The sequence below is a fragment of the Ooceraea biroi genome, chromosome 1 (assembly GCF_003672135.1).
Source record: "Ooceraea biroi isolate clonal line C1 chromosome 1, Obir_v5.4, whole genome shotgun sequence".
Classification (NCBI taxonomy): Eukaryota; Metazoa; Arthropoda; class Insecta; order Hymenoptera; family Formicidae; genus Ooceraea; species Ooceraea biroi.
The window spans coordinates 23484575-23510984 of NC_039506.1; the positions used below are offsets into that span (position 1 = coordinate 23484575).

A 26410-nucleotide genomic window follows, 5' to 3' on the forward strand; every position below is an offset into this window, starting at 1 on the left:
ATTTATTGCTACCACAAGTTTCTGACTCGGTGGAGAAGATTATTTTTTGGCATGAATAATTCGAGAACTGTAGCTTTTTTGCGTTTCTCTACCGCGAGATCGTCATGATTGGTGGTCTCGATAATTTACGAGTTGCCGCAAAACTACGCTGCCGCATCGCCAGTGAGCAAAAGATGAGCGGAAGGAAAGCGAGGCTTCTGCACGATTTTCATTAATTTACGATCGTGTTCGATTCGTGCGATTCGCCGCGCGAAGAATCTTAATTTCAGTTCACAAGCATGTCATCGACTAATGGCTCGATTGCCGATGATTACAACGTTTAAGCCGCTATAAAACGTGCCACAGAACTGCGACCGGATAATTACGATGAAAATTTTCGTTTATGTGACCCGCGGCTTTATTGCGCGCGAAGAAAAAAGTTAATTAGGGATTAATGGTGGTTAATACGGCCTCCGGCGTACTGCGTTCGCGTGACGCTTCGCAAAAGTCGCAAGAAAGCGAAGAGAGCCGCAACAGCCGGTCAGCAACAGAGGCATTTAACGAGTCGCAAAATTATGATGGTGTCTTAATAAATGACATTAAAAATGCTACCAAGTGGCAATATCGTGTCTCAAATGTCAGTGCATTATACGCACCGAGGGAATCATTGAATGATACATGGTGCTTGTATCGCACGATTGGAATACATTCATGGGACCACGATGATCTGTGCTCTGCAATTAATATAACGGTGATTAATGTACGCGAGCATATGTACGCGAATGCACGCATGTAGAGGGAAATGCATGTGCAAGATGAGAGCTAACTTCGAAAGAAGCCGTCAGCAGCCGTGCAGGTGGAAAAAAAGGACGAAGGGCGGCTGATCGGGCAACGCCCCATCGCAGTAATAGTTTATCGACGATCGTTTCTTGCCGCGGGTAGTGATCGACGCAGAAAGAAGGTGCCGGCTTTGTTTGCGAGGCGGACAAAGAAAACAAAAAATAAATTGATTATCCATACCCGGCGGGATAATTTGTTTTCGCCTTCGTCGTGCAAGATAGGGCCGCTCCCGATTATCATCTGGACGCGTCACTGTACGACACATCGCACGATTTACAGTGCAGTAACTGGTGACTGAAAAAATCAACGGTACTTGAGCTGTTAATTCATTAACTTTTTGCCATTCGCGCGGCTGGCGTGACAAAGCACATCCGTCCCAGAATCGGGCCGGCCGTTATCATTTCGCGAATTCACGAATGATGTAGCGTGAATCCCGTTATTCTTCGGACACATTGCAATGCAGCGCACGTGTGAGATTGATCGCGCACGCGGCAGCGCCGATGAACAATTTATGCAGTAAATCTCTCGACTTTTTGGTCACTTGTTAGTTGCTAAAAATATCAAGTATCGAAAGCGCATGACCAAAATTGCGCACGATAACCGAACAATTCTTGGCACGCGAATGCAACGTGCGCGGCACGCAAGATGCGCACTCGCACGCTCCGCTCGAAGCCGCGCGTCCACGCTCACGCAGGTGAATCGACGAGGAAGCAAACAAGCAAGCAAGCAAGGAGTTTCTCCGCGCGGTAAAGGATGGCGGCTTATCGTCCCGATCGTATAAATTGCCGCATTCCGATAGAAATCGGGCAGTAGCCCGATTATCTCGCTCCTCTGCCCCTTCGTTATCGCGCGCGAATCGCGGCTCGCCTTCGCCCCGGATCGCGAAATGCAAATTGCCCAATTACGAGCGCAACGTGCACGTCGACACCGTGCGGGCCTGTTTCTTTCTCGTTTTTTGAATTTCTCGATTCACCGTGCGAACGTACAGCAGTCTCTTGAAGGCGCGCAAGAAAATAATGGGTGGTCTACAAAGATATGCTAATCAGTCTAATAACTTAATCATAGCGTAACACAATTAAATAATTAAAAGCATGGTTTCGGTGACTTTAGGATATCACGTGAGAGAATCACGCTGTCATGAAAAAAAAACAAAAAAAAACAAGAAAATACTCTGGTTAATTTAAAACGATATCATCAAAGTTTCGAAAAATGATATATTTATATATCAGTCATATATTGTGCAGTCTATAAATGGATTCTAAGGTCGAATGCATCGTCCACGTTACCAATTATGCATATGAAACATTAGTATTTGCGGTTGTGTTATGCACGCAGGAAGTACTTTCTTACGTAACGCAATCGCATTAAGATAAATTATGGCTTCTAGCTTCGCGAGTGGCACTCGTTTATCCACTCATTCCTAGAAGGGGATAGCTGAAGTCCATCCAAAACGATTATACCGCTAATTGCCCGAGCAAACGTAACGAAATTATCTTATCGCGACAATGGTTGACCTTCGGCTTCAAAGGAAAAATACATGCAGTAGGCGGATAATTGTAGTAACGAGAAACCGGCGACCTGGCAACTGAAGAGAAAATTCCATTTTTATTAGATTTGCAATTTTATTTTTAAAGGCGTGCATTTCTGATTAAGTTTTCGTGTATCGATGTATCAGAAGCGTTGTATGGAAGGAAATAGGAAGGATGATTGAGAAAGAGATATGGGGAAATCATTATACAAAAATGGCACAAGACACATTTTTATAAGAAAAACAATTTATTCGATCAATATTTTCTTTAGCAATAATAAACATATTTTTGGTTTTACCGATTAATCACACGAATCGCTCTCGCTCATACTCATAATATACGCACAATCTCTCTTATCACTATTGCGTTCTCTCGTCCTTTCTCTCACTCGTTCCTACACACACGCACACGCACGTTTGTTCTCTCTTTCTCTCTGTCTTTCTCTGCGCTCGCATAGACACCTACACGAATATCTTGAAAGGTATCTGCTTACTGATCTATTGATCGCGATTTCTACACATAAGTTTATATAATCTTAATATGTATAGCACAAAATTGCCCAACGCGCGGATCTCGTGTCAGACACGCGTTACAGCGTTCGCTAATTAATTAACATGAGAGAAAACGACGTCGCTCCTCGTGATCCTCGTCGCGAAAACGCCGCCACGGGCGAATTATTCCATTAATGGTACGTCGTTGTCAGATAATTTATCGGGACGCGCCTATAATCGTCAATTAATCTAGCTAATTCTAATGGTATGTTACAATCTGTACGTACAGTACGAAGGACCGGGATCTCTGGTGAAAAACTCGAGTTCTCGCGAGTCGTCTCGTCGCTCTCATCATTTTCCTGCGCTTTGACGTAACTCGCCTCGTTTACGCTCCGGTAAACTCGTCACGATGAGAAAACCCGATTGCGCCTTACCAATCGACCAGGTCCGGCTTACGCTATCTTTGGTCCTCTAGCCGCTATGATTCGTTGCCGGATGTGCGAATTTCGCGCGAAATTTTTCCTTCCCGCGATCCCTTTTTTATCTTATTCGCGTATAAGGGGGACGGATAATTCGTTGAAAATTTTCAGAAATCGATCCTATTTACACGTAAAGCTTTCGCGTGAGCTTAAATCTTAATAATTCGTTTTACACGCAGACCTCCGATCATGTGTATTGTAGTAACACCGATTGCCTCTCTGTGCAGGAAAAGTACAGCGTGCTGTGAATTATTTAAGCTAGACATCTTCCTCTTCTTCCTCTTTCTCGTTCTCACTTTCTCTCTCGACTTTTTTCAGTTATTAATACAAAAATAATCACCTGCATTCACGCTTTTCTCTCACAGCGATGACTTCCAGCGACGGAAGCGTACTTTGATTTGCGACTGAATACCGATACAAAATGTGCTCGCCAATAACTCTCGTGTCGATAATTATAAAAATATAAAAAGCGCGAAAATAAGACGGAAAAATTAGGATCACAAGACGACAAACAAGTCCGAAAATAGTAAAGTTAAATTAAGTAAGATAAAATATTTAATTAATTTAACGACGACTGTTAACATTTCGACATGATATATCATGAATCGTTTGCAATGATTCGCTCGATCGACTTTGGCTTCGACGGACTATGACACGTGACAGAAAAAGAGTAGTACATCCACAATATCAGTTCTTAGGATTCTCTCAGCAACGCATCGTGTATGATTTCGTCACATTCAGACTCGGATATCGATCGTACGATAGAAACGGCACATCAAAAGCACTAGCTCGCCAATGATCGACAATGTCGAATTAATCGTTCCGCGTGACTTTATCTTAGTTACGCGGATCTCATCCTACGTTAATCCTTTCCCGTCGAAATACTCGCTCAAGTTCACCGGGAACGTTCAGTTACAGTTAATCGTAATAAAACTTACACGAATCATCCTCACTCGCGCGTAAACGCTCGAGTGGCATTATTCCGCTAGTTCGACGTTACGTTTCCGTTGACGCACATACGTCCGAAAATTTTCTCAAAGTGAAATTTCTATAATAATGAGAGATCACTAGCGCATTATCAACATTCAATCAGATCAATCAATCATTCACAAGATTATTTTCGTATCACGATGCTGTACCCCATAGAGATCCCATGGTTTCGGCCAACGGACGTCGTGCGTACATGCGGTCCAACGGATACGTACCCTGTCGGGGAGCTCGGGGTGCCTGGGGGTTGTCCGGGGTGCGGTGCTCCGGTACATCTTTACGGACGAAGAGCCATCGATTAAGTGAACGAGTCTCAGCTGCTACCGGGCACGGATATCACGTGGTAACCCGTCGAAGGTGCCGACGAGTGCGGTGGTACCGGCGAGTTTCCGTTGTTGGTGACTTGTTGCTGCTGCGGCTGCTGTTGCGGTGGTATCTGCAGCGAGCGATAATCGAGCGCCGGCGCTGCCGGATGCTGACCCTCCCGGTGCCGCCGCAGATCCACCTTCCTCTGGAAGGCCTTTTCGCAGAGACCGCACTGGAACGGCTTGTAGCCGGTATGCTTACGCATGTGCGTGATCAGGTTGCTGCTCTGGGAGAACGCCTTACCGCACACGACACACTTGTGCGGTTTCTCACCTGTAACACACGAGATCGAGGGTGGTCAGTCTGGGTCAGTCTGTCATCAGCACTTTCGGTCTTTCGGCTACTCCGGAGAAGGAGAAAAGAGAGAGGGAAGAAAGGACATGCTTTTCGCCCTTGTCTCAATAATTTGACGTGGTATCATTGCCTTCTGCCCTCATGGTTCTATCAAGAGTTTACCATAGAATAGTGTAAGTTCAAGTAAAATAAAATGTAGCAGTTTGGAATTAAAAAAGGTATCGTCGTGTGATGTAACTTGTAAATGCGACAGGAGCGATCGATCCCGTTCGAGCGCATCGTCGGACGAGACGCTTGAATTATGCGAGTGCACGCGTTGCAAATTCGATTATCGCTGAGGAAGAGAACGGTGCGCGGTCTGGAATAATGAGCCAAGGTTAACCAAACGCAGCTGAATCAACCGATAAATCGTAATACGCCGTGTGCGTGTCAGCGTCAGTCGATGATAGAACATTTGTGTCTGACGACGATGACTAAAGCCCGTTCGACTCGCCCTACCTTGTCCAACTCGCTCATACAAGCTCGTAACGCAATTGAAAATAATTATTCTTGTACGTAATGATGGTTACAATCCATTAAAACGGGGTCGGCCTGACGGATAATCGGTGCGCTCAATCTTCCAAAAGTCAGTAGGAAAATTAAAGATGTTGATAACCATGAAATGTCACAGATGACGAAAAGTGTAATCGATCGATCACGCGCGCTCATCACTGCATCATATTTACCAAATTTTCTCAAAAAGTCCTATAAATGAGGCATAAAGTATATACTTCCTTCATTTCTTGTGTTTATATTTAGTATTCCGAAATATCGGAACGATAAGAAGCACATTTCATATGCCGTTCGTTAACGCTTTTGCGCGTATATGCAATATTTCTCGTATTATTGCGCGAGAGAAAAAATCAACAGCTCCTCCAGTAATCGCTCGCGCGTATCTCGTGTATCGTCCCGCGCGCACAGATGGTAATAACAATAAAAAACGAAAAAGAGAGTGATTATACACTTGTAAACTACTGTCCTGGCCCTTTAAAAAGTCCACCGTCGCTCGTCTAACGACGATCGACCAACGGCGATAGCGCCGAGCAAACAGCTGTGTCGCGGAGAGACGTCGTTCGCCTTCCTTCGCGCTTGAAATTCCGAGCAAACAGTTTTACGATTGTAGAGCGACGATAAACGCGCGTGGACGCCTCCGAATGTTGTAACGCGGCGGAAGGCGTCGTCGTTAAGATTCTATCGAAAAGAAATTAATTCCGCGCGCGAACATCGCGAGCGAGCGGTATCTCTCTCCTCCTGGCCCTCCTACTTTCCTCCTCTTTCGTGCGAGCATGCATAAACTGCTAGTAAAGAACATTTAGAAGTGTCGTGGAGAAAAATGAGCGACCCTTTAACGGAAGAAGCATGGAATTTCATGTCATCGTGGCACGAAGTACGCGCGACAGGCAATTGCCAGGTGATCTTCGCGCGGAAAAGATGGAATCCACCGACAAAGATATCATGAAAATTCATGTTTGAATTTTCTGAGTTTTCTATTTTTCTACTAGAAAAAAATTGATATACAATTAATTTTGGGTAAATATTTGGAATCAAACGAACGATTTTAACACATAAAAGCAGCGGAAATCGATTTCTCTCGTTCATAATAAAGAAACTTTTCTTTCTTGGACATAGCTCTGACTCATCGACGACACGGATATTCTTTTCTTTAAATTAAGTTCGTCGACGTTTCAATTCAATATATATTATCGTCGAGGAATTATCGCCAGGCACGTACAATGGTGAAGATGATGACAATGTTGCTTTGTCAGAGCGGGCAGGTCGACCTCGCTTCTGCTTAGTGACGAAGGAAAATACAATTACCGTAATTGTACCTGCGATTCAATTTTTATACCATATTGCCGCGAGGAATACTGGCACGGAGGAATACTATCACTCGTCCCGTTATCGCGAGATAATTTATAGACCCCGGACAAACATGGCGATTTTACTTTCATAAATAGTCCATTTATTTGAATTTATTTGACAATTTTATTTAGGTGAACAAGTTAGCGAAACGCTCGTTCAGCTGCGCTGATACCGCGCGTAATCATTCGAGCTCGTTACGTACGACTAATCGGATGGTAATATCCCGTGTGCAAACTTACAAATGCCACGTGTTTCGTTTGATTAGCATTTGCCGCGAACAGACCGTGACTTATTGTTATTCCGCACGTGTACTTTCTGCGTTAAGGTTGCACAAATGCACTTACGATTCTATTCGGCGATGTGTGTCACATGTCACGGGCATCTTTTTACAAAGCATTCTATCTCATGACAAAATGCATTTTCTTTCCGATAAAGACGAGATAAAGTAACGGCAGGAATACGATTATAACTCGAAGAATAATTATACCGATTGAGATCGTGATAACAATACATTCTTTGCGTAAGCTTGCTAAGCTGAAGCTAACTAATGTTAACAAAATTCAGTGATAGAAATTGTATGAATTGTTAGAAAGAACGCGTAAGGAAACCTTCGCGCTTAAAACGTGATATAATACGAGTGTAATCGTGAGCTAATATTTAGTTAATTCCTCGGAAAAGACCGTAGAAGGAGGAGGAAGAGGAGGAAGAACGGTCGGATCGAAGCGGCGCGCGATCAAATCACATTTTGTCGTGGCCATTTGCCTCCCAAGACTAACATGTAACGAGGTCGTATATCGTATCGTATAAGGGTGACCTGGGAGAGGAGATGGTGGAGGAGGCAAGAGAGTGACAAGCGCGCGATGTTTGCCTTGGACTTTTTAATTTCTCCGTCGCCGATATATCGCCGTCATCTTGCTCGCACAGGAAGCGCGATTCGCGGGCTGCCGGACAATATTTATCGAGAGTGTCAGCGACCCATACGGACGTGCGTATACACCTACGTCCACCCGCGTTTTACTACGTCTATCGATCCATCTCGACTCTCATTACTGGCCCCTTACCAGCCGACTTAAATATTTACCGGCTGAAACGTTTGCTTCGCGGCCGATTATAATGATAGGAGCGAGCGGTGCGCTTCTCTTCGTCTGCGCGCGTGCGTGCACGCGCGCGTACGCATCCGTACGCGACGCACACAGTCGAGCGGATCCTCTTAATTATGCAGGTCTGTCTCTTTTGACGAACGTGATGTAATAACGGCGGTATCGACTGCGATGACAGAGAGAGGGGCAGTGAGAAAGAGAGCGAGCGAGAGAGAATCGATTCTTCACGGGGATTTTTCGCGGAGGCTCGTTAAGAGACACCTGACCTTAGGCGATTTTCGCGTGTCGGCCCTTTTCAAACTTCGAACAATTCATTGATCCCTCAATCGAGGCGCTTCTGAACTGATTTTCCATCATCAGGCGAGCAGTGATAAAACTCATGACGAAATATGGTAATTTCAGCATCAAAGCGACTTATCATGCGATTCCACGCGCCATCTTCAGAGAATTGAAATTGCCGCGATGCGATAAACGCGCATTGAGAAAAAACATGCGGACATGTTGATCCGTTGACCATTGAATCGAGTTTCGCCAAAAACCCACCAACCGCCCCTTTCTTTGTTTTACCGCGCGACCCGAGGCGCGTCGATGCACCGGGAAATCATAGCGTTCGCCGACACAATTTGCCGACAACATGCCATTTCGCTCGATACCCGTGCATTCGTCTCGATTACTCTTTCAGATCGCCCACGACGGTTGTTTCAGCGAATGACGAGGTACGGGAGAGGCCGCCGAGGCATCGGCAGCGCGCATTATCCGAGGCAAATGCCTGCGTAGGCGAAAGTTCACCGGAAACACGCAGCCGGCGAACGATCATCGAGACGTCCGTATTATTTTTTTCTCTATTTTCTCCTCCTCTCTTTTCCCGCCAATTGCGGGTCGGCATGCGGAAAAAAGTTGTCCTCCAGTCGATCGCCGGAAGCGATCATCACCCGCGACTTATTCCCGCGTGCTCTCCTCTTTTCTTTCCCCTTCCGGCTAGTCGACACAAGGTGAATGTGCAGGGGGTGGGGAGACGGGAGGAATCCTATCGATCCTGTCGCACGGCGACGAGACCAGCTGACAGATCTAAATTGCCGAGTAGAAGTGTGCTTTGGTAATGGCAAAAGTGCGCGCACGGGAGGAAAGTTTTCTTTTTTCTTTTTTTTTCGTCAATGACCGTCATCGCGCGACCCGATTATCGATACGCGTTGCATTATGGACGACGCAAGGGGATGCACATTCCTCCTCCGAGCGATGAATGGCTTCGCAAAGTGCATTATGCAAATATACTCTGCAGTACGTTATCGGGTTGTTCGAGTACATAGCACTCGTCTCGAAACGAATCGTCGCCGACGATATCCGCACCTTCGTCGACGCGTTCGTTCGATATCCAGTCATCGGGTTATCATCGTCCGCTTTCGATGCAACGGAAATCTATTTTCGACTCACGTCCCTTTTGCACCGTGCGTGGCGCTTGCGACACGAAGTAATCGTGATAAGTGTGTCGTCAATTATGCAAGGAATCAAATTGCAGCGGCGACATCACTGGCCGCCCCTGAGAAAGGTGCCGCTAACGTTCGCATGATGGTGACAATGAGACCTGCCGCGTATCCCACGTCCAGGAATTATTCATGAGGCACTCTTTCGTCGCGGAGAACTCCGCCGGAGTATCTCTGAATCTTTATTCAGAGATACGTTATTTCCCGATGTGCACATCAAGTGAGATCGTTGGAGCATTACGTTGAAATTGAAGCTATAGAGCGCACTTTCCGCGAGTGCTTTTGTCACGGGAAATGTCGCCGAATATCTCTGGATCTCTATTTCTCGGATGATAGGTGAGATCATTGAAGCACATTGCACCTAATAAAATAATCGAGCCTATAGAACGTTTTTCTTAAAAACGGCTTTAACGCTTTAGTTGGATAATGTTTATTTGTGAAAGAGAAAGTACAAGAAAAAAAAACGTGCATTTTTACATAATATTCTAAGATCAAATAATGATATTCTGAGAAAATATTCTACATTCAAGAATAATACTATTTTGAACACCTGTGTTCTCTTCTTTGCATCTATTTTCACCTTTTCTACCGTTAGATTAGAATGAAAAATTCTTTGCCGACCGATTCCGCTTCACTGATTATATAATCCATACAATATTACCGACTTTAACGTACGAGCGATATTACAAGTACTTCTAACTGAGTCACGACGAATTACGGGCTTTAATAAGCTCATTATTGTTTGCAACATTTCAAGGAAGCTGCCAATGACTCAACGAAAAGCATACGCGAGCTTTCTTGAAAATTATCATAAATATCGGTGATTCGCAAATTGGAGGTCTTTACGTGATAAGCATACATTTTCCATACACGTTATCTCCTTACGCTATACACGTGCGCACGAAACATGCGTGTAGTTAATTACCTGCACTTGAATTCTAAGCAAGCGACTAACAACGATTGAACATTAAACGGCAATACACAACGACGATATCAGGAGCCATGAACAAATATACTCGCGTGATGAAACGAAACATCTCTTATCAATAATTAATTTGAATAACGTGAAACGTTATCGAATCCCTTTAAGTTGTCGTCATCATTCTATTAACGCGCAAATCTCGAATATTTCGTTCGGCTGGCGATGCGAGAAAGTAAAATTGCCGACGAAAAGTCGGCGCGGAAAGGGTCGATTAAATTCACATTACGCTCACCCCTCACGAGACGTGGAGAACGTAAAGTGGCTGGAGTGAGTTTCTCGGGTGCGTTTGCCAGGGCATTCTACGACTCCCTTTCGTCGTAAGCTCCATAACCGACAACTCGCGTTCCCTTAGCCTTAGCTAATTAGCGCGGGACACGCACACCCTCACGAGCAGCCTCGTGTCGGGCACGTGTCGCGACCGGAAACTCGCTTAGCGCGCGACAAACAGACCGTTTCTCATCGCGCACGCGCTTCTTCCGGTCGGGGAAACGTGGCGGGACGAGGCAGCTGATTAAATCGCCATTAAAACGCGTCCCTATCGAGCCCGATCAACGCTTCCTTTCACGTCCCACTTTCGTGTTTTAGGGGTTGATTGGCCGCTTTAAGAAAACCGCCTGGGCCCGCAATTTATGGCGGGCTTTGGGTCAGCCGTGCGTTACTCGGTATTACACGTACATACGCGGGGATTTGATTTAATATGAGTTAATATGTGAGATGCCGCACACCGAAATATTCTTGATTAACGACATCGTTGTTACCTTCAACTACTTTCAGTTACTTTCAATGAGGTGATTTTATTTCAGGATATCCGATGTTTGATATGTAATTTGAGTTCGATTATAAATGAAAAGATATAAATACATAATGAATAAATATGTATTAAAGGTAAACTGAGTTTTGGCTCTCTTCGTAGTAATGCTATCAGAAAGCACTGCGTTCGACGAATAATTCATTGCGTTAGGTAGGTAATGTAGCAATAAATCTACGTTTCCTTCAAGGTGCGTCCTTCGCTTGAGATCTTTTTTTCTGCGAAATTATCGATAATAAGCTGCGGTGAACTATGGAGAAAATCGCGTTGTGATTACGGCTGTGCGTTCAGTATACTCGGGGATTTATGCAGTTTTGATGCACGACGCCGCACAAATGCGTTTGCCGTCTGGATTCCCTTTTTACTTTGTAGTAGCAACTCATAAGCTATCCCCGACGTTATGAGTGATTCCGTAAACTGGGTTAATCTCTTGTCATTTTGTAATCTTGTGCTGTGTTCGACAAAGATTTAATATATTCCCCGATCAATTCTTTTCTTTTCATTTTACGTTACGTGTACAAGAGACGCAGATTATGATTCATTAACGTGTGTGTGAACGTCGTTTTATAGTAATCTCACGTTAATACCCAAAAATTCTGTTAAATAAAATCTTTTCTGCCTCTTGAATATTAATGTGAGATTAATATACAAATATTTATAATATTAATATAATTAATATTATAATATTCAAGAGACAGAAAAGGATTTATTTAACAAAATTTTTGAATGTTTTATAAAATACGATCCAAAGAAAAACTGTAAGTATACCGGCGATTTTGCGATAGTCGGCGATATTGCTGCTGGCTACTAACGAATTTTCCTGTTATACACGTATTATATGACGGACAAATTTCTGTTTCGTGTGATTCTATATGGCGAAAGGAAGAAAAATACGTCCGCATGTGCGTGACGGGACGCGATTTCCATACGAAATAGCCTGATGATCTGCCGATATATTTATTGTAGGTAATGTGCGTGCTCGTTCGGACCTTCCGCGCGGCACACAGACCTCGAACGAATCAAATCAGAAACTAATCTGATTGCATGCCAATCCTTTTTTCCCAGCTTACATTGTAGAAGGACAATTGTCACTGCTATTAAATGATACGACAAAAAGCAATTTTGTAATAGCTTGATTTTTGCAGATTTAAATATGCAGATTAGAGTAGTAATATTTTAATATCCATCTCTTGCATTGATTTTACTTGATGAATACGATAAATCTTTTATATCAATAAAATCTGTAAGGAATATCTAGACACTTTCGTGGAACGATTTAGGATTCCATTTATGCGATTCTTTGTTGAGAATATTAAAACCTGGATTCATATGTTCTCTCTTCCCTCCCCATTTCCTTTTTCTATCTATTATAAAATGTACGATGGCGTGATACCGACCTGTCACGTACATGTCCTCTGCGTGATTCTTTCATATGTGAGAAGGGTTAGTCCCACGTATAGAGACGTGGGTGTGACATTCGTGGAGGCACCCCATTGAAGATGCACCCTGGGTCGCGTTTAAAAATGTGTGCGTCGTTATAAAGGCGCGGTCATAAGTGTGCAGTGTGTGTGTGTCTCTCTTTCTCTCTCTCTTCTCTTTCTGTCTGTCTGTCTCTATGCGTTTTTCGTCCATGTTGAATCAAACAAACGCGCGTTACAACGTAATCCCATTTGCACGATAACGCGCATCAAGTAAATGTGATTTTTTGTAAGTGCAATTATTTCGAATAACGCGCGTGGCTTTATTAAGCTTAATGAATCGAGCAATGCTAGCGCTATCTCGAAATACTAATCAGATTGTATAACTCTTTTTTTTCTATGTACGCACACGTATCTTTGGAAGTGCACTCGAGCCTTAATGACGCTAATAAAATAATGCAAGACGGATGCGCAGGAAATTACGGAAATTTGCATTTTCGACGAATCTTATTCGGAAATTCAACGGATCTGTTCTGTCTTCGTTTCATGATCGTTGCACGACCTATGTTCGAATATTTCGCCGATCACAGGACATCAACTATCTGAATAATGTACAAAGTAGTCTTGCACGGTGGCAACAAGGCGCTGTCTTCATAAATAATTCGGGTGCCATCCACCAAAGACAACTCGAGTGTGCGTCTTTTGTTCCGAGTATCGCGACGAATACCGTACACTTTGAGATGCATGACAAAGATGTATGAAAGAATAATGACGCTAAGTTGTACGTCGGGATGAAAGGAATAACTAGATTGAAAGCTCTAGACATAGTTGTAATAATATTAAAATCATGTGTAATACAGCTATTGGAGAGAGAAATCGTTTGATATGTTATTTGATATTTTTCGGATTAACGTATCGTTAGAAAGCATTTCCGACGGAGGATGTAACATATCAACGATCGCGTCTGAACAGTTTTTTTAGGTATTGCGCTACCCTGTTATCGTGGCTATTTTTAACCATTGCTTTCGCGCCATCGTTCGGGTGTAGAGACTAAGGACAGAAGCTCGTTATCAACAATTGTAGGTATCGATCGTCTCGATAGCGATACGCTGCAGCAACATTTGGTCAAAGACCGCGGTGGAGAAAGAAGTTTACGGGAGAACACGCGCGACAAGCTGTAATTCCGAGGACAAAACTTGGGCCGCGCGAGTATACTATAGCGGCAACGTAAAAATTAGATATACAAAGTAGGGGCTTGTTATCAAGGATTGCAATTATCGATGCTCACGCAACACTTTGCCGAAACTTCGTCGTACGCGGTGATCTCGCTCTGTGCTTCGTCTAGTTATAAGTTAAGCGCATTTACGCATTACCGCTCTTTACAGAAGTTTGATCACGAAGAGATCAAGAGTGCAATATAAGTAGCGCTCGTAATTCACCGGGTAATTCATCGCAATTGATCGAATTTCATATGATTAATATCATGGAAGTAGAATCGATTGAGTGGACGACTCACCTGTGTGTATGTAGGTGTGCTTCTTCATGTCCGACTTCTGGTGAAACCTCTTGCCGCAATATTGGCAGGGATAGGGCCTCGTGTCGGAGTGGATCAGCAGATGAGTGCTGAGTGTGCTTGACCGCTTAAAAGCCTTGCCGCACTGCTTGCACTGTCGTGACAGATAAAATAAAAATTCGAATTACTTCACGACAATCTGCCTGATAATGACGTGCAATGACGCTCGAGAGAAACTCGCTTTGCAATCGCGTTGCAAGAGGGGAACGAAAGGGAACAGACGCGCAAGACAAGGGGAGACGGAAGACGCTCGCCGGGCTCTTGCCGGGCGCCGGGACGCCGGGCACACCTGTGTTCACGAAGCGTCGCGTATTCCTTTCTCTCTCTTTCTTCCCCTCTCTCTTCTCTGGCTCATTGTCGCACGGGCGCCAGTCATCACAATGGCACCGACACGGTGCGACTCGATGCATGTCCAAGTCCAGGCTGACAATATACATATTGCCGTCTGAATACACCAACCGCAGAATATCGTTACGCGCGCGCGAGTTCACGAGTGCAACTACGTATGATTCATGATTCACGCTGCACCGCGATCGATATGATGAAAAGCGGCGTTCTATCCTCGCGCGACGCTCGACAGGATCGCCGATCACGAATTTTATTTGATTTCTATTCATTTATTGATCGTTTATTAATTTTTTTACTCAAGATCCAAAGATCAATCCAAAGGTTAGCCGATATCAGTTCGTCGAGAATGATGAACGTATGAATTGAATGATGTCTCCCTTCCTCTTTGATGATCTTTCGTCATGCAATGCATCAATATTTGGTAGCGCTTATGATGTTCGTTGAAGTACAATTTTTTTCATTTGTCCACTGTGTGATCGCGTTTGAAGTTACGACTCGAGCGCTCGTTTCGGTCAACAAAACGAGAACATTCGCACATGCATCTGACATAAAGACTTCAGGATAAAGCAACGGCAGAAAATACTAAATGCCGAGAACCCTACCAGTCGACTACAATTAAAGCAACATGCTTCCTCATGTGTCGCATCGCACCGGTCGCAATAAGGCTTCACTCCCACGTGTAACACAATTGTCATCCTTAATCGTTCCCGTCATCGTCGTCGTCCATCTGGCGAGGAGGTGTTCGCAAAACGGTTACAACGGCGGGACACAGTCGTCCCGTTCGCGGATTCGAGGGAAGGAAGATCAGGGGAAGGTGAGGAGTCCTGGTTAATAAGTACCGTCGGTGCGATTGTCGAGAGATCGCGGAGGGAAACGGCGGATCTTGGCGGAAGGAAGGTGGCCGAGACGTCGAGGCGCGGTCCGGCCATTGTCGCCGCACGAAAGCGTCTGCTTCCGGTTAAAGTTCGAAAACAAAGCCGCGAGAGTGCCGCGGGGCGAAAAGGCCTCGTCCCGTCACGGTCTCAGTCGGTTCCCCTGCAGTTTCTGCTGCTCCTTCTCGCGATCCGCGGCACTTGGAATCGCGTAATTACCGTTAATCTCTTGCGCCGCTCTTTGTGCACTCCGGACCCTTTTTCACCCGCCGCGGTATCGCACGGTCGCCGTCCGAAACATCTGTCTCGGCGGAGGTGCGGATCGTATAAAGGAGGCTGCAACTTTCCCACGGACGGACCGCGGATGTCACCGCGGGAAATACGCGAGTCACTCTCGATATCTCGAAAATGTGTCGTGATAGGGCACTCTCCTTACTTACAGTATCGGGTGCGGATGTATTGGACTTTCGAAATTGTTTAATCATGCGTTATATGCGAGAGAAACGTATGTATCATCAAAAATAATTTCGCAAAGATTATGAATGTGTGGGTTAAAGATGAACCCGGTTATTTTTTTTAAACAAACATTCGGAAATTCTCACGCGAGTGCGATGGGTCTCTTCGATCGCAGGAACGAAATCTGATCCGAAACGATTAAGCAGCGTCGGGAATTCAACGTTTTGCGGCATCCCGGCCAGAAACCTCGTGCCACTACGTAAGTGTGTCGGTGCGTGCACGCGCACACGGCCGGGCGCGTGCGTGTGTGCGGCCCACATATCCTAATATGTCAGGTTACGGTTCACGTGTTTGTGTGGACGTAAAACCACGAAAACGGGCTCGGGACGAGCTGAGCCGCGCCGAGCCGAGTTTCTCTACTTCCATTCAATCACATGTAATTGCGGCGAGGCCTTTTGTCGCGAGGCCCCGATATTCGTCAAACGTTTGACCCGTTTCTTCCCGTCCCCCTGCCCCCCTGATGGACGCACTTAAGGGTACTTATGCGCCCCGAAGAAATTCGTATCGCGTGACTCGGTATCGCCCGCGCCGTTGCCGCGCGATTCTTTTCTGGAACGGAACGGGAGATCGACCGGTTTTCACTCGGCGTGTACGATGAAACCCGAAGGGCCGGCCTTTACGCATTGCGTACGAGGGGGGTAACGCCGCCGCTGCCGTCACAGCGATAAAGTCGAAGACAAAGTGTTCGACACGACGACTCGTCCGTCCGGATTACTTCGTTATGTTAATTACATCGTGCTTACGTCGTAACAGATGCGTGACGCGTAACGATGATGTCTCACTCGAGCGCGAGCATTTTCCATCGACGTCTCTTCCAAGGGAGGCTGCAGCTGTTCCGAAACCGATGGAATTTCTTCTTCTAACGATCTATCGGAATTTGTAGTCTCCTCGCTTATTCAAATCTCTACGCTCGTTTGCCTAAATACGTCGCTGAAGTATGCACAGCGTTGCTTAAATCAGTTGAGTCGTAAAAATCGAGAAATTGCCGTCACGAGAAACACGAAAGTACCCGGAAAGTAATATCGAAATAGGTCGCGTGGTGCAGCTACGTCAAAGTGCTTCTCCCGCACCTCCTGGCAAATATGCACGGCTTGGAGAAAAATATCGATTTTCAGAGGAATCAATGTGACCTGGTCATCAGATTGGCGAGGAGCACTTTCCCGCGGTCGCTCGTAAAAAAAAGGAAAGAGAAAAAAGGGGAACGGACGGACACAAGCTGCACATATCGATCATCGGCGACCTTTTTCGAAAGCTGTCACATTCTGAGAAGCTCGGGTCGTAAACTATTAATCCGACCGAGAATAATGTTCCTGTCTTCGCTTATGAAAAATCACTGGCAGGCAATCTGTCTGCGAAGTATCGACCAAGAGTACGATTTACAAGAAAAACGCTAATCCTATTTTATTTTTTTCACCGATTAATTAATTTATTGGCATGAAAATCGGAATCTCATGTCTTGAACGCAGATTCTTGGAAATAGATACGATCGCATTAGAGGTGCAATGGGAAAGGACACAGAAGGATTGCTAAAACGGGACCAATTACCGTCGGCTGTTCGGGGATGTCGCGATCGAGCGATGCGAGTCGCGCGTGGAAACTGAAGCTTCTTTACGAGTCCGGGACGAGTCCGGGTCACTAATAAAAGCTCGAGTGGAGTGTTTGTCGACCTCATAAAATCGGCATCGTACGTATGAGACGGGCATGTGCAAGTGTGGACAACCGCGCGATCCACTTGTCGATGTGCCGAACATCGTGAAAGCCGCCAGGTTGAGATTTCCAAGACCGATATCAACTCGCCTTCCTCGAAAGCCTATCGGCCATCTCCCGCGTACTCACAAGAGGTCCACGTGGTCCTGACGGGTGAAACATGTTGTTTCGCGACAACGCGTAGAATTTTTCCGAAATACTCATATTTTTTAAATACTCTTTTATTTTTAAATCACCGATTAAGAAAATTTAAGGAAATCAAGCTTCTAAGAGTTTATTAAGAAATTACGTCGTTAAGAATCACGTTTAATCGCAACGTTGAAAATCGTGATGAGTTGCGAGTCGCTCATCGACTCTCAAACGTGAGCAACTTTGGCGGATCGGTGTCCGGCACAGCGGGCGACGTGAATGAGGATGAGGAGACACGGCGATGTATTAACACTCACTTGAAAAGTCCTTTCCGTCGAGGAGGGCGGTGTGAGCGGCGAGTGATGAATTTGCCGCGTAATTACAGGGGTCGAGGACGGACTCCTTGAGGACGGTGCTCTCGTTTCTCTGGCCTCCCTCTCGCACACCGAGCCCGGCGACCAGATTTCACTTTTCCTGCTGCCGATGTTCGACGAGACGTCGCTCGGCTTCGTGCTGAGGTTCAACGGCACCTCCTCCTCTGAAACGAGAAAAACCGCCCCGTCTATTTCGTTATTCAGGCCGAAGATCGTTCTGCTCATTTCTCAGGAAATTTTTATTAAGAATTAAGAAACTACCGATATTATAACGCGTCGCGAAAGAATTTACACGGTCGTTTTACTCGAGCGTAATTATCAAGGGCGGGGAAATTTTCTGGTTATTGCACTCTGGTATTAAAGATATTAAGCGCGTACACGGATAGGAGAGGATTAATTGATCATAATTACGTATCCGTGCAGCGAAGGCGACAGCGATAAGTGATGTTCCGCGTGACAACGTAGGCCGATCGATAGCACCTACTTACTGGTAATTGCTCGTTAGCCGGTCTACTTTTTCAAAAGGACACTTTCCGAACGCTCCGCGAGAGATCTCTCAACGGTAAATACAAGTTTAACGCGAAAATTTATCTTCTCGCCAGTCTGGTCACTCGAATCTCACCGAATTTGGCCTTTTCCGGTGTGCACCTTCGTGGTGATCCGGGACGCGCCGGGCTGAGGGGTTCTGGATGAATGGGCGAGCAATTCGTGACTGGTGTCGTCTGTTGGGACGGGATTCTCGTAGGTGGGAGCAAAGAATGCGGCAGCAACAGGCCCACATGGCGGGCCCACCAGGCACCCCCGGACGCCCCGTATCCGGCGTACGTCAAGCCGCAACGCATGTCTGAAATAACAAAGGCAATTGCATCGAATTAAACGCGAAATTCTTAAGGGTCATCTCGATAAGAGCGAGTGGCTCGATCTTCAAGTTACCTCGCGCGGCAACATTGGCGCTAAGCGGTAGGCTCTGCAGTCGCAGATCGTGATTGTAATTCGAGACGAGGGTGAAGGCGCTGAAACGGTCGGGGATAGGTTGACAAAAGCCCGAGGGTGCATTGGCGATGGTGCTCGAACTGCTGCCCGGTACACCCGGACTCCAAGGCGAGGACGGCAATGTGATCACGCTCGGACTGCCGGGTGGCGAGAGGGTGGCCGGGGGTGACAGGGCGCCCGCCGGAACTCCCACGGGATTGCAATGCAGTTCCGGTTTCATGTGCCAGGTTCGTGGTACCGCTTCTGTCGCGAGAAAGCAAGAGAGAAAAATGAGACTTGTGCGTTTCTCGTGTCAAAGGTGCGAGCACGCAGATTCACGAGATCGTCGAACGTCCTGACATATTTATGATTTTAAAAAATCAGCCGAGGTAAACGCAAAAGCGATTTTACAGATATGTGCTGTAATTTTAAATTCATGTTCAGCGTTTTGTGTCCGCTAGCCGGTTCCTCTGTACCGTTTAATGTCGAGGATTATCGCGAAGCCTCGCGGTATAAATAAAGCACGAAAACGTTAAGTGCGAGCTATATTCCGCTCGAAAGCACGCGTAGAGTACTGCATTCCGTGAACACGTTCATTATACACACGAAACATATCCGTTAACAGAGAAATGAATAATACATGGAGCCTCGGAGCGGATTCTTTCGTGACGCGTAAAATCTGACGGTGACGCCGATTGCGAGTGAGCGACGTGTTCCAAATTATTTCGTCCCACGAAGAATGATCATGATTCCAGCATGTCCAGCATGACCATGATTTGCGATCGAATGTGTATCGATACGGGATAGCAAATCGCGTAACACGTATCTTTGCAAAAATATTTTTCATCATAGCTAAATTCATAATACACAGTTAAAATCGATTTAAAAAAATATGAAATAAATGTATGATGGTAGAATAAAAAATATAAGTTATAACTACGCAGTAAGTAAAGCATATGAATGCACATGAATTTTTAACGCGATAGGATGAACTTATCTTCACAAAGTAGCATCGTGAGCAAGATATCATCGGAAATCTCATAAATAAAAAATCATTTTCGCAATTAACTGTAATCTCGTTGTACGTCGCAGATGTGACACGATTTAAATGTTTTCTGCTCGTGCCGGTTTAAAAACTCATTGCCACGTGTTGAAATAATTATTCGCGGTACACATTTCGCCCGTCAAGACCCGGAAACTCGTTTATCGCGGAAAGTGCATATCGATAACCAGGCCCACGAAGGAATCTAAGAAAGGGAAAGCGTTCTCCAAATTGCGCTAATTAATTGCGATCGTATCTGGTAGTCCGCGCTTAATAACGAAGAATCGAGAGATACCGACGATTATAAATCCTCGATATTCGTAATGCTCAGCCAGCAATGGGATTATTTAAACCTGGTCGCTGGGTTTCCCGTATCACACGGCAATCTCGCGCACCGATGAATAAAGCGCGATGTTTATGCCCGGCCGCGCTTTAACGCGAGCACGTCCGGACGTTTAATGCATTGTTGGTGATCGCCGCCGTCGCGTTTCACGTGTATCAGATTCGCGGGGCGGAATAAAAAAAAAGAGACGAGAGGGAGGGAAAGGGGAGATCAAACGGGGGGAAGAAATCACAAACGGCGCGCCAGTGTTGTCGGCTGGCGAAATGAATTATAAATCGTGCGTGCGCGACTCGCGCGCGGCGAGCGAGCGGATCGGGAGGCAAGATTCTAATCGCGCGAGGTCGGACAGACAGTGATTGCTGGACGTGGCTCTTTACCCGCGACCAGAGCCGTGATAAAACGCGATCTGACCGCGAAGATCTGACGGGACAGGCTCTCGAAAGAGCGAGCGCCGATTAGCGATCAGGTCAGCTCGCGTAGCGGTAATCGGATGCAATTGTGATGCAGGTCGTCTGGCGGGTATATTACACAATGCAGTCGCGACTTACGGTTTAGGACATTGAGTCGCCCTATAAATTCTATTCTAAATTCTTATAAATAAAATCTGTGGATAGAGATGCTACTGTTTTCTATACTTTTATAATATATAATTAATAATAATAATTAATTAATTTATAATATATAATACATATAATATATAAATAATAATTCTGTTTCTATTTCTATTTGTGTAATGTAATTCTATGAATTTGAAAGGTATTGAAGAAACGAATCTCTCTTAACAATCGGTTAATTATAGTGCATATAGTACTAATTATTGTGCAGCAGTTGAAATACCACGTCTAGCCGATAAACAAGGAGTCATTGATTTTAATATTAAACACACGATTGTATGCAATTCTGCTTCAGACGGTTATTCGTGAATCGCGTGAATGAGCGAATAAAAATAGGCGCAGCGGTTTGCGTAAAACGGCGATGCGTCAGGTAGCGCTGATAAGCCGCGAAGTAAATCACTGATTTGAAGGTTTTCACCGAGCCGATAAAGATCGCGCCTGGGCATAAACTACGACTAATAACCGCTACTCGTTGTTTGAATAAATCTGTAATGCGCTCGTACCGGCCGCATTCCTGCATAATTCATACGCGGACGCGCCGGCAGCCGGGAATTTGTTACTCGTTTCCATAGATAACGGCGCGCGATGCAATTTTCTGCCAATCGTTGAAGAATGCTTATTGCAAATATGAGTTGCCGTTTGTTGCTTTTAGGCGAGTAGATTAGAAAGGGAAATGAGCGCATTGAGACGCGCGTGTCCGACACGATTGCAGGAAAGAGAAACTGTGCTTGGTAAGCATCGTAATTCCTTCATTTGCGATAACGCATCAGCTTGATAATTTGATATGAAAAGAAGATGATGGAACACGGAGAACAGATTCTAAACGAGTTAATCGTCATCTCAGGAGCCTAATGAGCCACGATCAAAGCCGAGCAAGATAGGTAACGCGCAAAGATATCTTTCAAGATAAGGAGGGATAAGCAGAAAGTGCCTGGAGGGTGGTTGGCAGAGATGTAGAGTATCAGACAGGTGCAAAATAGAAGCAAGAACGTTACTTGTCAGGGGAAATGAGAGAGAATTCATTTGTAAGGGCACGATTTCAACCGGGGAATTTTTGCATGATTTGAAAAATTCAAAATGCGTCGATGTGTTTTGACAAGTGGGAGCAATTTAGCCGATACTTCAAGCTGTGCTGCAGCATTGTTATTGTCTGTGCGTCAACTTGTTCACGAAAAAGAGTTACGTTCTTTATTGCGCGAGAATAAATCATACGTGTTGCGTACCGATTTCCTGCTACGCTTTCAGTTTTGCGATAACGATGGAGTCGAATAATTTAGCGCACTCGTTGTTGATACTATAATTAATTATCATTGATTGATTTCGCGACGCGAAGTGCTATTTAGCAGCATTCATTTAGAACAAAACAAACAGAGAGACAAGAGCGAGACAAATCCACGAAAGATACGAGCGGTTGTCTTCAAATAACATTCAATCATCGAATTCGCAGGTACAACATACATTAACCGCGAATGCTAACCGATTGCGTGCTTTTATGATACACAGCAGAATTTAAAGGAAACTATAACGGACGACGTGTGTGTGATAATCGGTGCAATAGCAAAAATCTTCCATTAATGATGAAGATTGATTGATTCAACGCGCGGCCACTTGTGGAAATACCTGGCCGCTTCAACAGATTCGGTGTATTGGCTACGTCATTTCTTAATTTCACACTTGAAAGTTGACACATTTTGCATCCGAATGAATTCCGAGCCAGTGAGCCGTTTGGTTTGATCATCTTATCGTCGTAATTAGTAACGGCGCGAAGGAATTCTTTCAATTTTTACCGGTTAATTACGATTCTGATTCACAATGTTCTCACGAACGCTTCGAAGGTCTTCAATTCGTGCGAATAAATTTCGATATTTTCATTCACGGGCAAACGCAGAGCGTACGCGCCACGATGGAATTTCCCGATCGCATTTTTAGTAGATTTCCACGGAACAGCGATTGCGCCACATTGTGTTAAATCTAAGCGATAAGAAACAGACAATGAGAGGATATCCGTTGACGTACGAGTCGATTAATTGATATCAAGTGGAACCTCAGGCAAGAGATCGTAATGTTTGCTCGTTTGTTAATTACGAAAGCGGCTCCCACCGCAACGGCTCATACGAAATCTCGAAAAACAATCATGAATATTTACGCGAGGCCTTGATTAAGAGTTGTATGAACAAGTGTCATATGTACTTCCCCTCCCGAGTCTCTTTAAGACGTATTTCTTCGACTACTAACTAAGTTGCTGCATCTTCGTTGACGGCGACGAAAATAATCGTTGGAGTTTTAATTTCAAGGTTGCTGTAACAAAGTCGGATGTCGTCGAACACGAATTTCTCATTATCGCGACACGATTTAAACGATGCATTTTATTGGAACTTTATTATGCAAAAGAGTAAAGCTTGACAATATACTAAAGGAGTATGGAAAATTGTAAAAATTTTGTGGTACAAAACCAATCGTTATGAAACTTGACACAAACTTAGTATGAGGTAAAATATGAAGAAATCTAACTAAAATCGACTGGCTAAATGAGTGGATCCTGGTCAAAAAGCAGAAAATGTGTCCAATGAATCGTGTGGCGGCAGTGCCATTTACCACTTATATAATCTAATTTTAGTCGACAAAGCTGCAGTATTTGTGAGGAGCCATTCACGAACAATGTTATTTTATTGCCAAAATTAGATTATATAAGTGGTAAATGGCACTGCCGCCACACGATTCATTGGATAGATTTTCTGCTTTTTGACCAGGATCCACTCATTTAGCCGGTCGATTTTAGTTAGATTTCTTCATATTCTACCTCGTACTAAGTTTGTGTCAAGTTTTATAACGATTGGTTTTGTACCACAAAATTTTTACAATTTTCCATACTCCTTTTACACGAGTTTTCGGCGATTACGTTTGCGCATAATTACATATAAAATATGGTTATTTAATATTTCCACTCAATTACACATTACAACAGTTATTCTAATGCTACGCTTATCACCACATTTATTCACGGTATCTCTTACTCTGCAATTACAATAATGTACGCACATTATAAAAAAATCTTTCATTTGCTTAAGCAAACGTTCGTTGCTTTCATAAATATTCACCTGCATTCTGATATACAAACCTATCATCAGATCTGAAAATGGAGAACGCGAAGTGAAACATACGAGCATATTTTTACATATGTATACGGAATATGCGAATGTACACGAGTTGTTTGTTAATAAGATCGCCTCATCAACGACCGGTCTGTGTGTTTGAAAATTCTTTTTTGTCACGAATTTCGAAATTGCGTTGCATTTTCAGTGCGGGCGAATATTTTCAAATGTCTGCACAATGAATCACTCAACTCTTGGCGTCTGATGTAACCTAATCGCGATATCTATCGAAAAAACAGAAGCGATGAATCCGAGCTGCTTAAAGCAAATTGTGCAAACACAATCTGTGTGTTTGTTACGAAGAAATTCCACGAAAATCTCATTAAAATCGCGAGAGTGCTAAATTATAAGCGTGCCTGGCGGCGGAAGTTTGTCTCGTGGCGCCTGTTGAATATTTGGAATAAATCATCTATGAAACGATAAAGTACGCAATCTATTATATATCCCCGATAAGGTAAATCTCAATACCAAAAAGTTTTCAAGCGCGTGCAATATATTCATGCGATACATCGTGTTATTCGTATCACGAGTGACAATGTGAATAAATATAGAAACACCAAACGTATCCTAAATAAACGCGCTTCCATTAACAATTGTTATTAAGAAGTCGATCATTATTAACGAGCGCGTTTATCGTGAGGAAATGCGATGAACTCGCAAACACGTTTGTTTATGTCTGCTTTGCATAGTTTAAAGTTCTAAGCATTCGAATAGTCGGAAATAATCGCTCAACGAATGATGACGAAAACACTGATTTATGCATGTAACATTATGAATATGAGACGACAATCGGGCGTAGATCAGTAAGAACATAATAAAAGCTGCAGAAGTTATTATTCCTACGACTTCTGATAAGAGTCTGTGATTGATGTTGGTGGAAAGTTACAGACTATGGTTGAAACTTTCGATCACCGTCGTCATGCGATAATAGTGTCAAAAATCGTATTTGTGTCATTTCGATCGACACGTGCTAACGATTAATAGCGCGCACACACACGCTGCATATCGACATACGTCATGTAACACCAACATTTCATATACATTTCATTTCATATTCATGTCAACATTCATTCATGTTTCCTATTTGTGACAACCGATGGCGAGATTCAAGCGCATCAGCCAGCATTCGACTCGAGAATCTGATTCAATGAGCAATCCGATCTTCTTTTCTTTTTAGCTGCATTCCATGAAAGAATCTTGGAAATTTTACTATCTATCTAGACTTGGTATCTTATGAATTTTGCTTTCTATCCCCGCATCGATTGGAACCGGTAGCTCGCTGAGTCTGATAGCCGCTCTACCTAGAAATGTATTCCGCGTGACCAAAACTACTCACCGCACATCACGCCAAGTGATCGCGACAGGAACAGAAGCGCGTTAAACTTCCGCCACGCCGCTCATGGAGCCGCGCACTACTTTCAATCTTGCCGCGTGCACCACGCCTGGATTAGTTCAGCGCGAATCACACAAGAATCTCCCCAAGAGCGAAACGTCAAACTCCCGGTGAACACACGTACCTCTCGATCACAGATCGCGGGGAAACACGCTCGAGAAATCGGAACGCGGAACCGAAAGAGTTCCCCAGGACGTCGCGACCGGTTGTCCCGTTCACTACTACCGCTCGACCGGTCGAGTCCCTCTTTTGACGGCCACGCAACCACGTGGCCCACCAAGGTTGGAGAACGTGAACTGCCGATTCCTCTTCTCTGATACACTTGACGTCTTCCCAAACGATTGTCCGATCGTGAATCTTGAGGATCGTGGATGCTGATGCCCTAAATCCTCCTGCGGAGCGTCTGCGTCATGGGTTGTTGGGTGACGCCTCTTCCTTGTTCTTTATGATGATTAGCGCACTACAATGCCGATGATGACTACCAAGTCGCTTTATCAGGCGGTATCCCGATTTAACTAGGTAGTCGTCTGTACGTTGAGTCGTACGAGGAGACTCTCGGAGCGTCCTGACTAAGAGCAGGACCCCGACTGACCCCGCGGTTGTGGCCGAGGAGGGCACGCACGGTGTCTCGCGTGTGTCGGAGGAGCTTGTGTGGCGTGCGTTTGCCTGTCGGCTGGCTCCGTCGAAGCTTCCCCTTACCTGGTCCGCTTCTCCTCACA

The 26410-nt window shown here is 44.8% G+C and overlaps 1 protein-coding gene across 1 annotated transcript; it reads right to left on the minus strand.

Moving 5' to 3' along the window:
* Positions 1-2576: 2576 nt before the first annotated feature.
* Positions 2577-26410, minus strand: LOC105279331 (zinc finger protein 628). The gene is made up of 6 exons (XM_011339003.3): positions 25635-26410; positions 19109-19411; positions 18798-19019; positions 18119-18339; positions 14173-14323; positions 2577-4944 (listed from the first exon to the last, which is right to left on the minus strand). The coding sequence occupies exons 1-6, from the start codon at positions 25639-25641 to the stop codon at positions 4619-4621; spliced, it is 1230 nt and encodes a 409-aa protein (XP_011337305.1). The 5' UTR covers positions 25642-26410; the 3' UTR covers positions 2577-4618.

Excerpts from the sequence above, each read along its gene's own strand:
- LOC105279331 (XM_011339003.3), bottom strand. Across the intron at positions 19,020-19,108 it reads CGCCAATGTTGCCGCGCGAG|ACATGCGTTGCGGCTTGACG; the intron begins GTAACTTGAAGA and ends TTGTTATTTCAG. Across the intron at positions 14,324-18,118 it reads CGACGGAAAGGACTTTTCAA|TGCAAGCAGTGCGGCAAGGC; the intron begins GTGAGTGTTAAT and ends CTGTCACGACAG.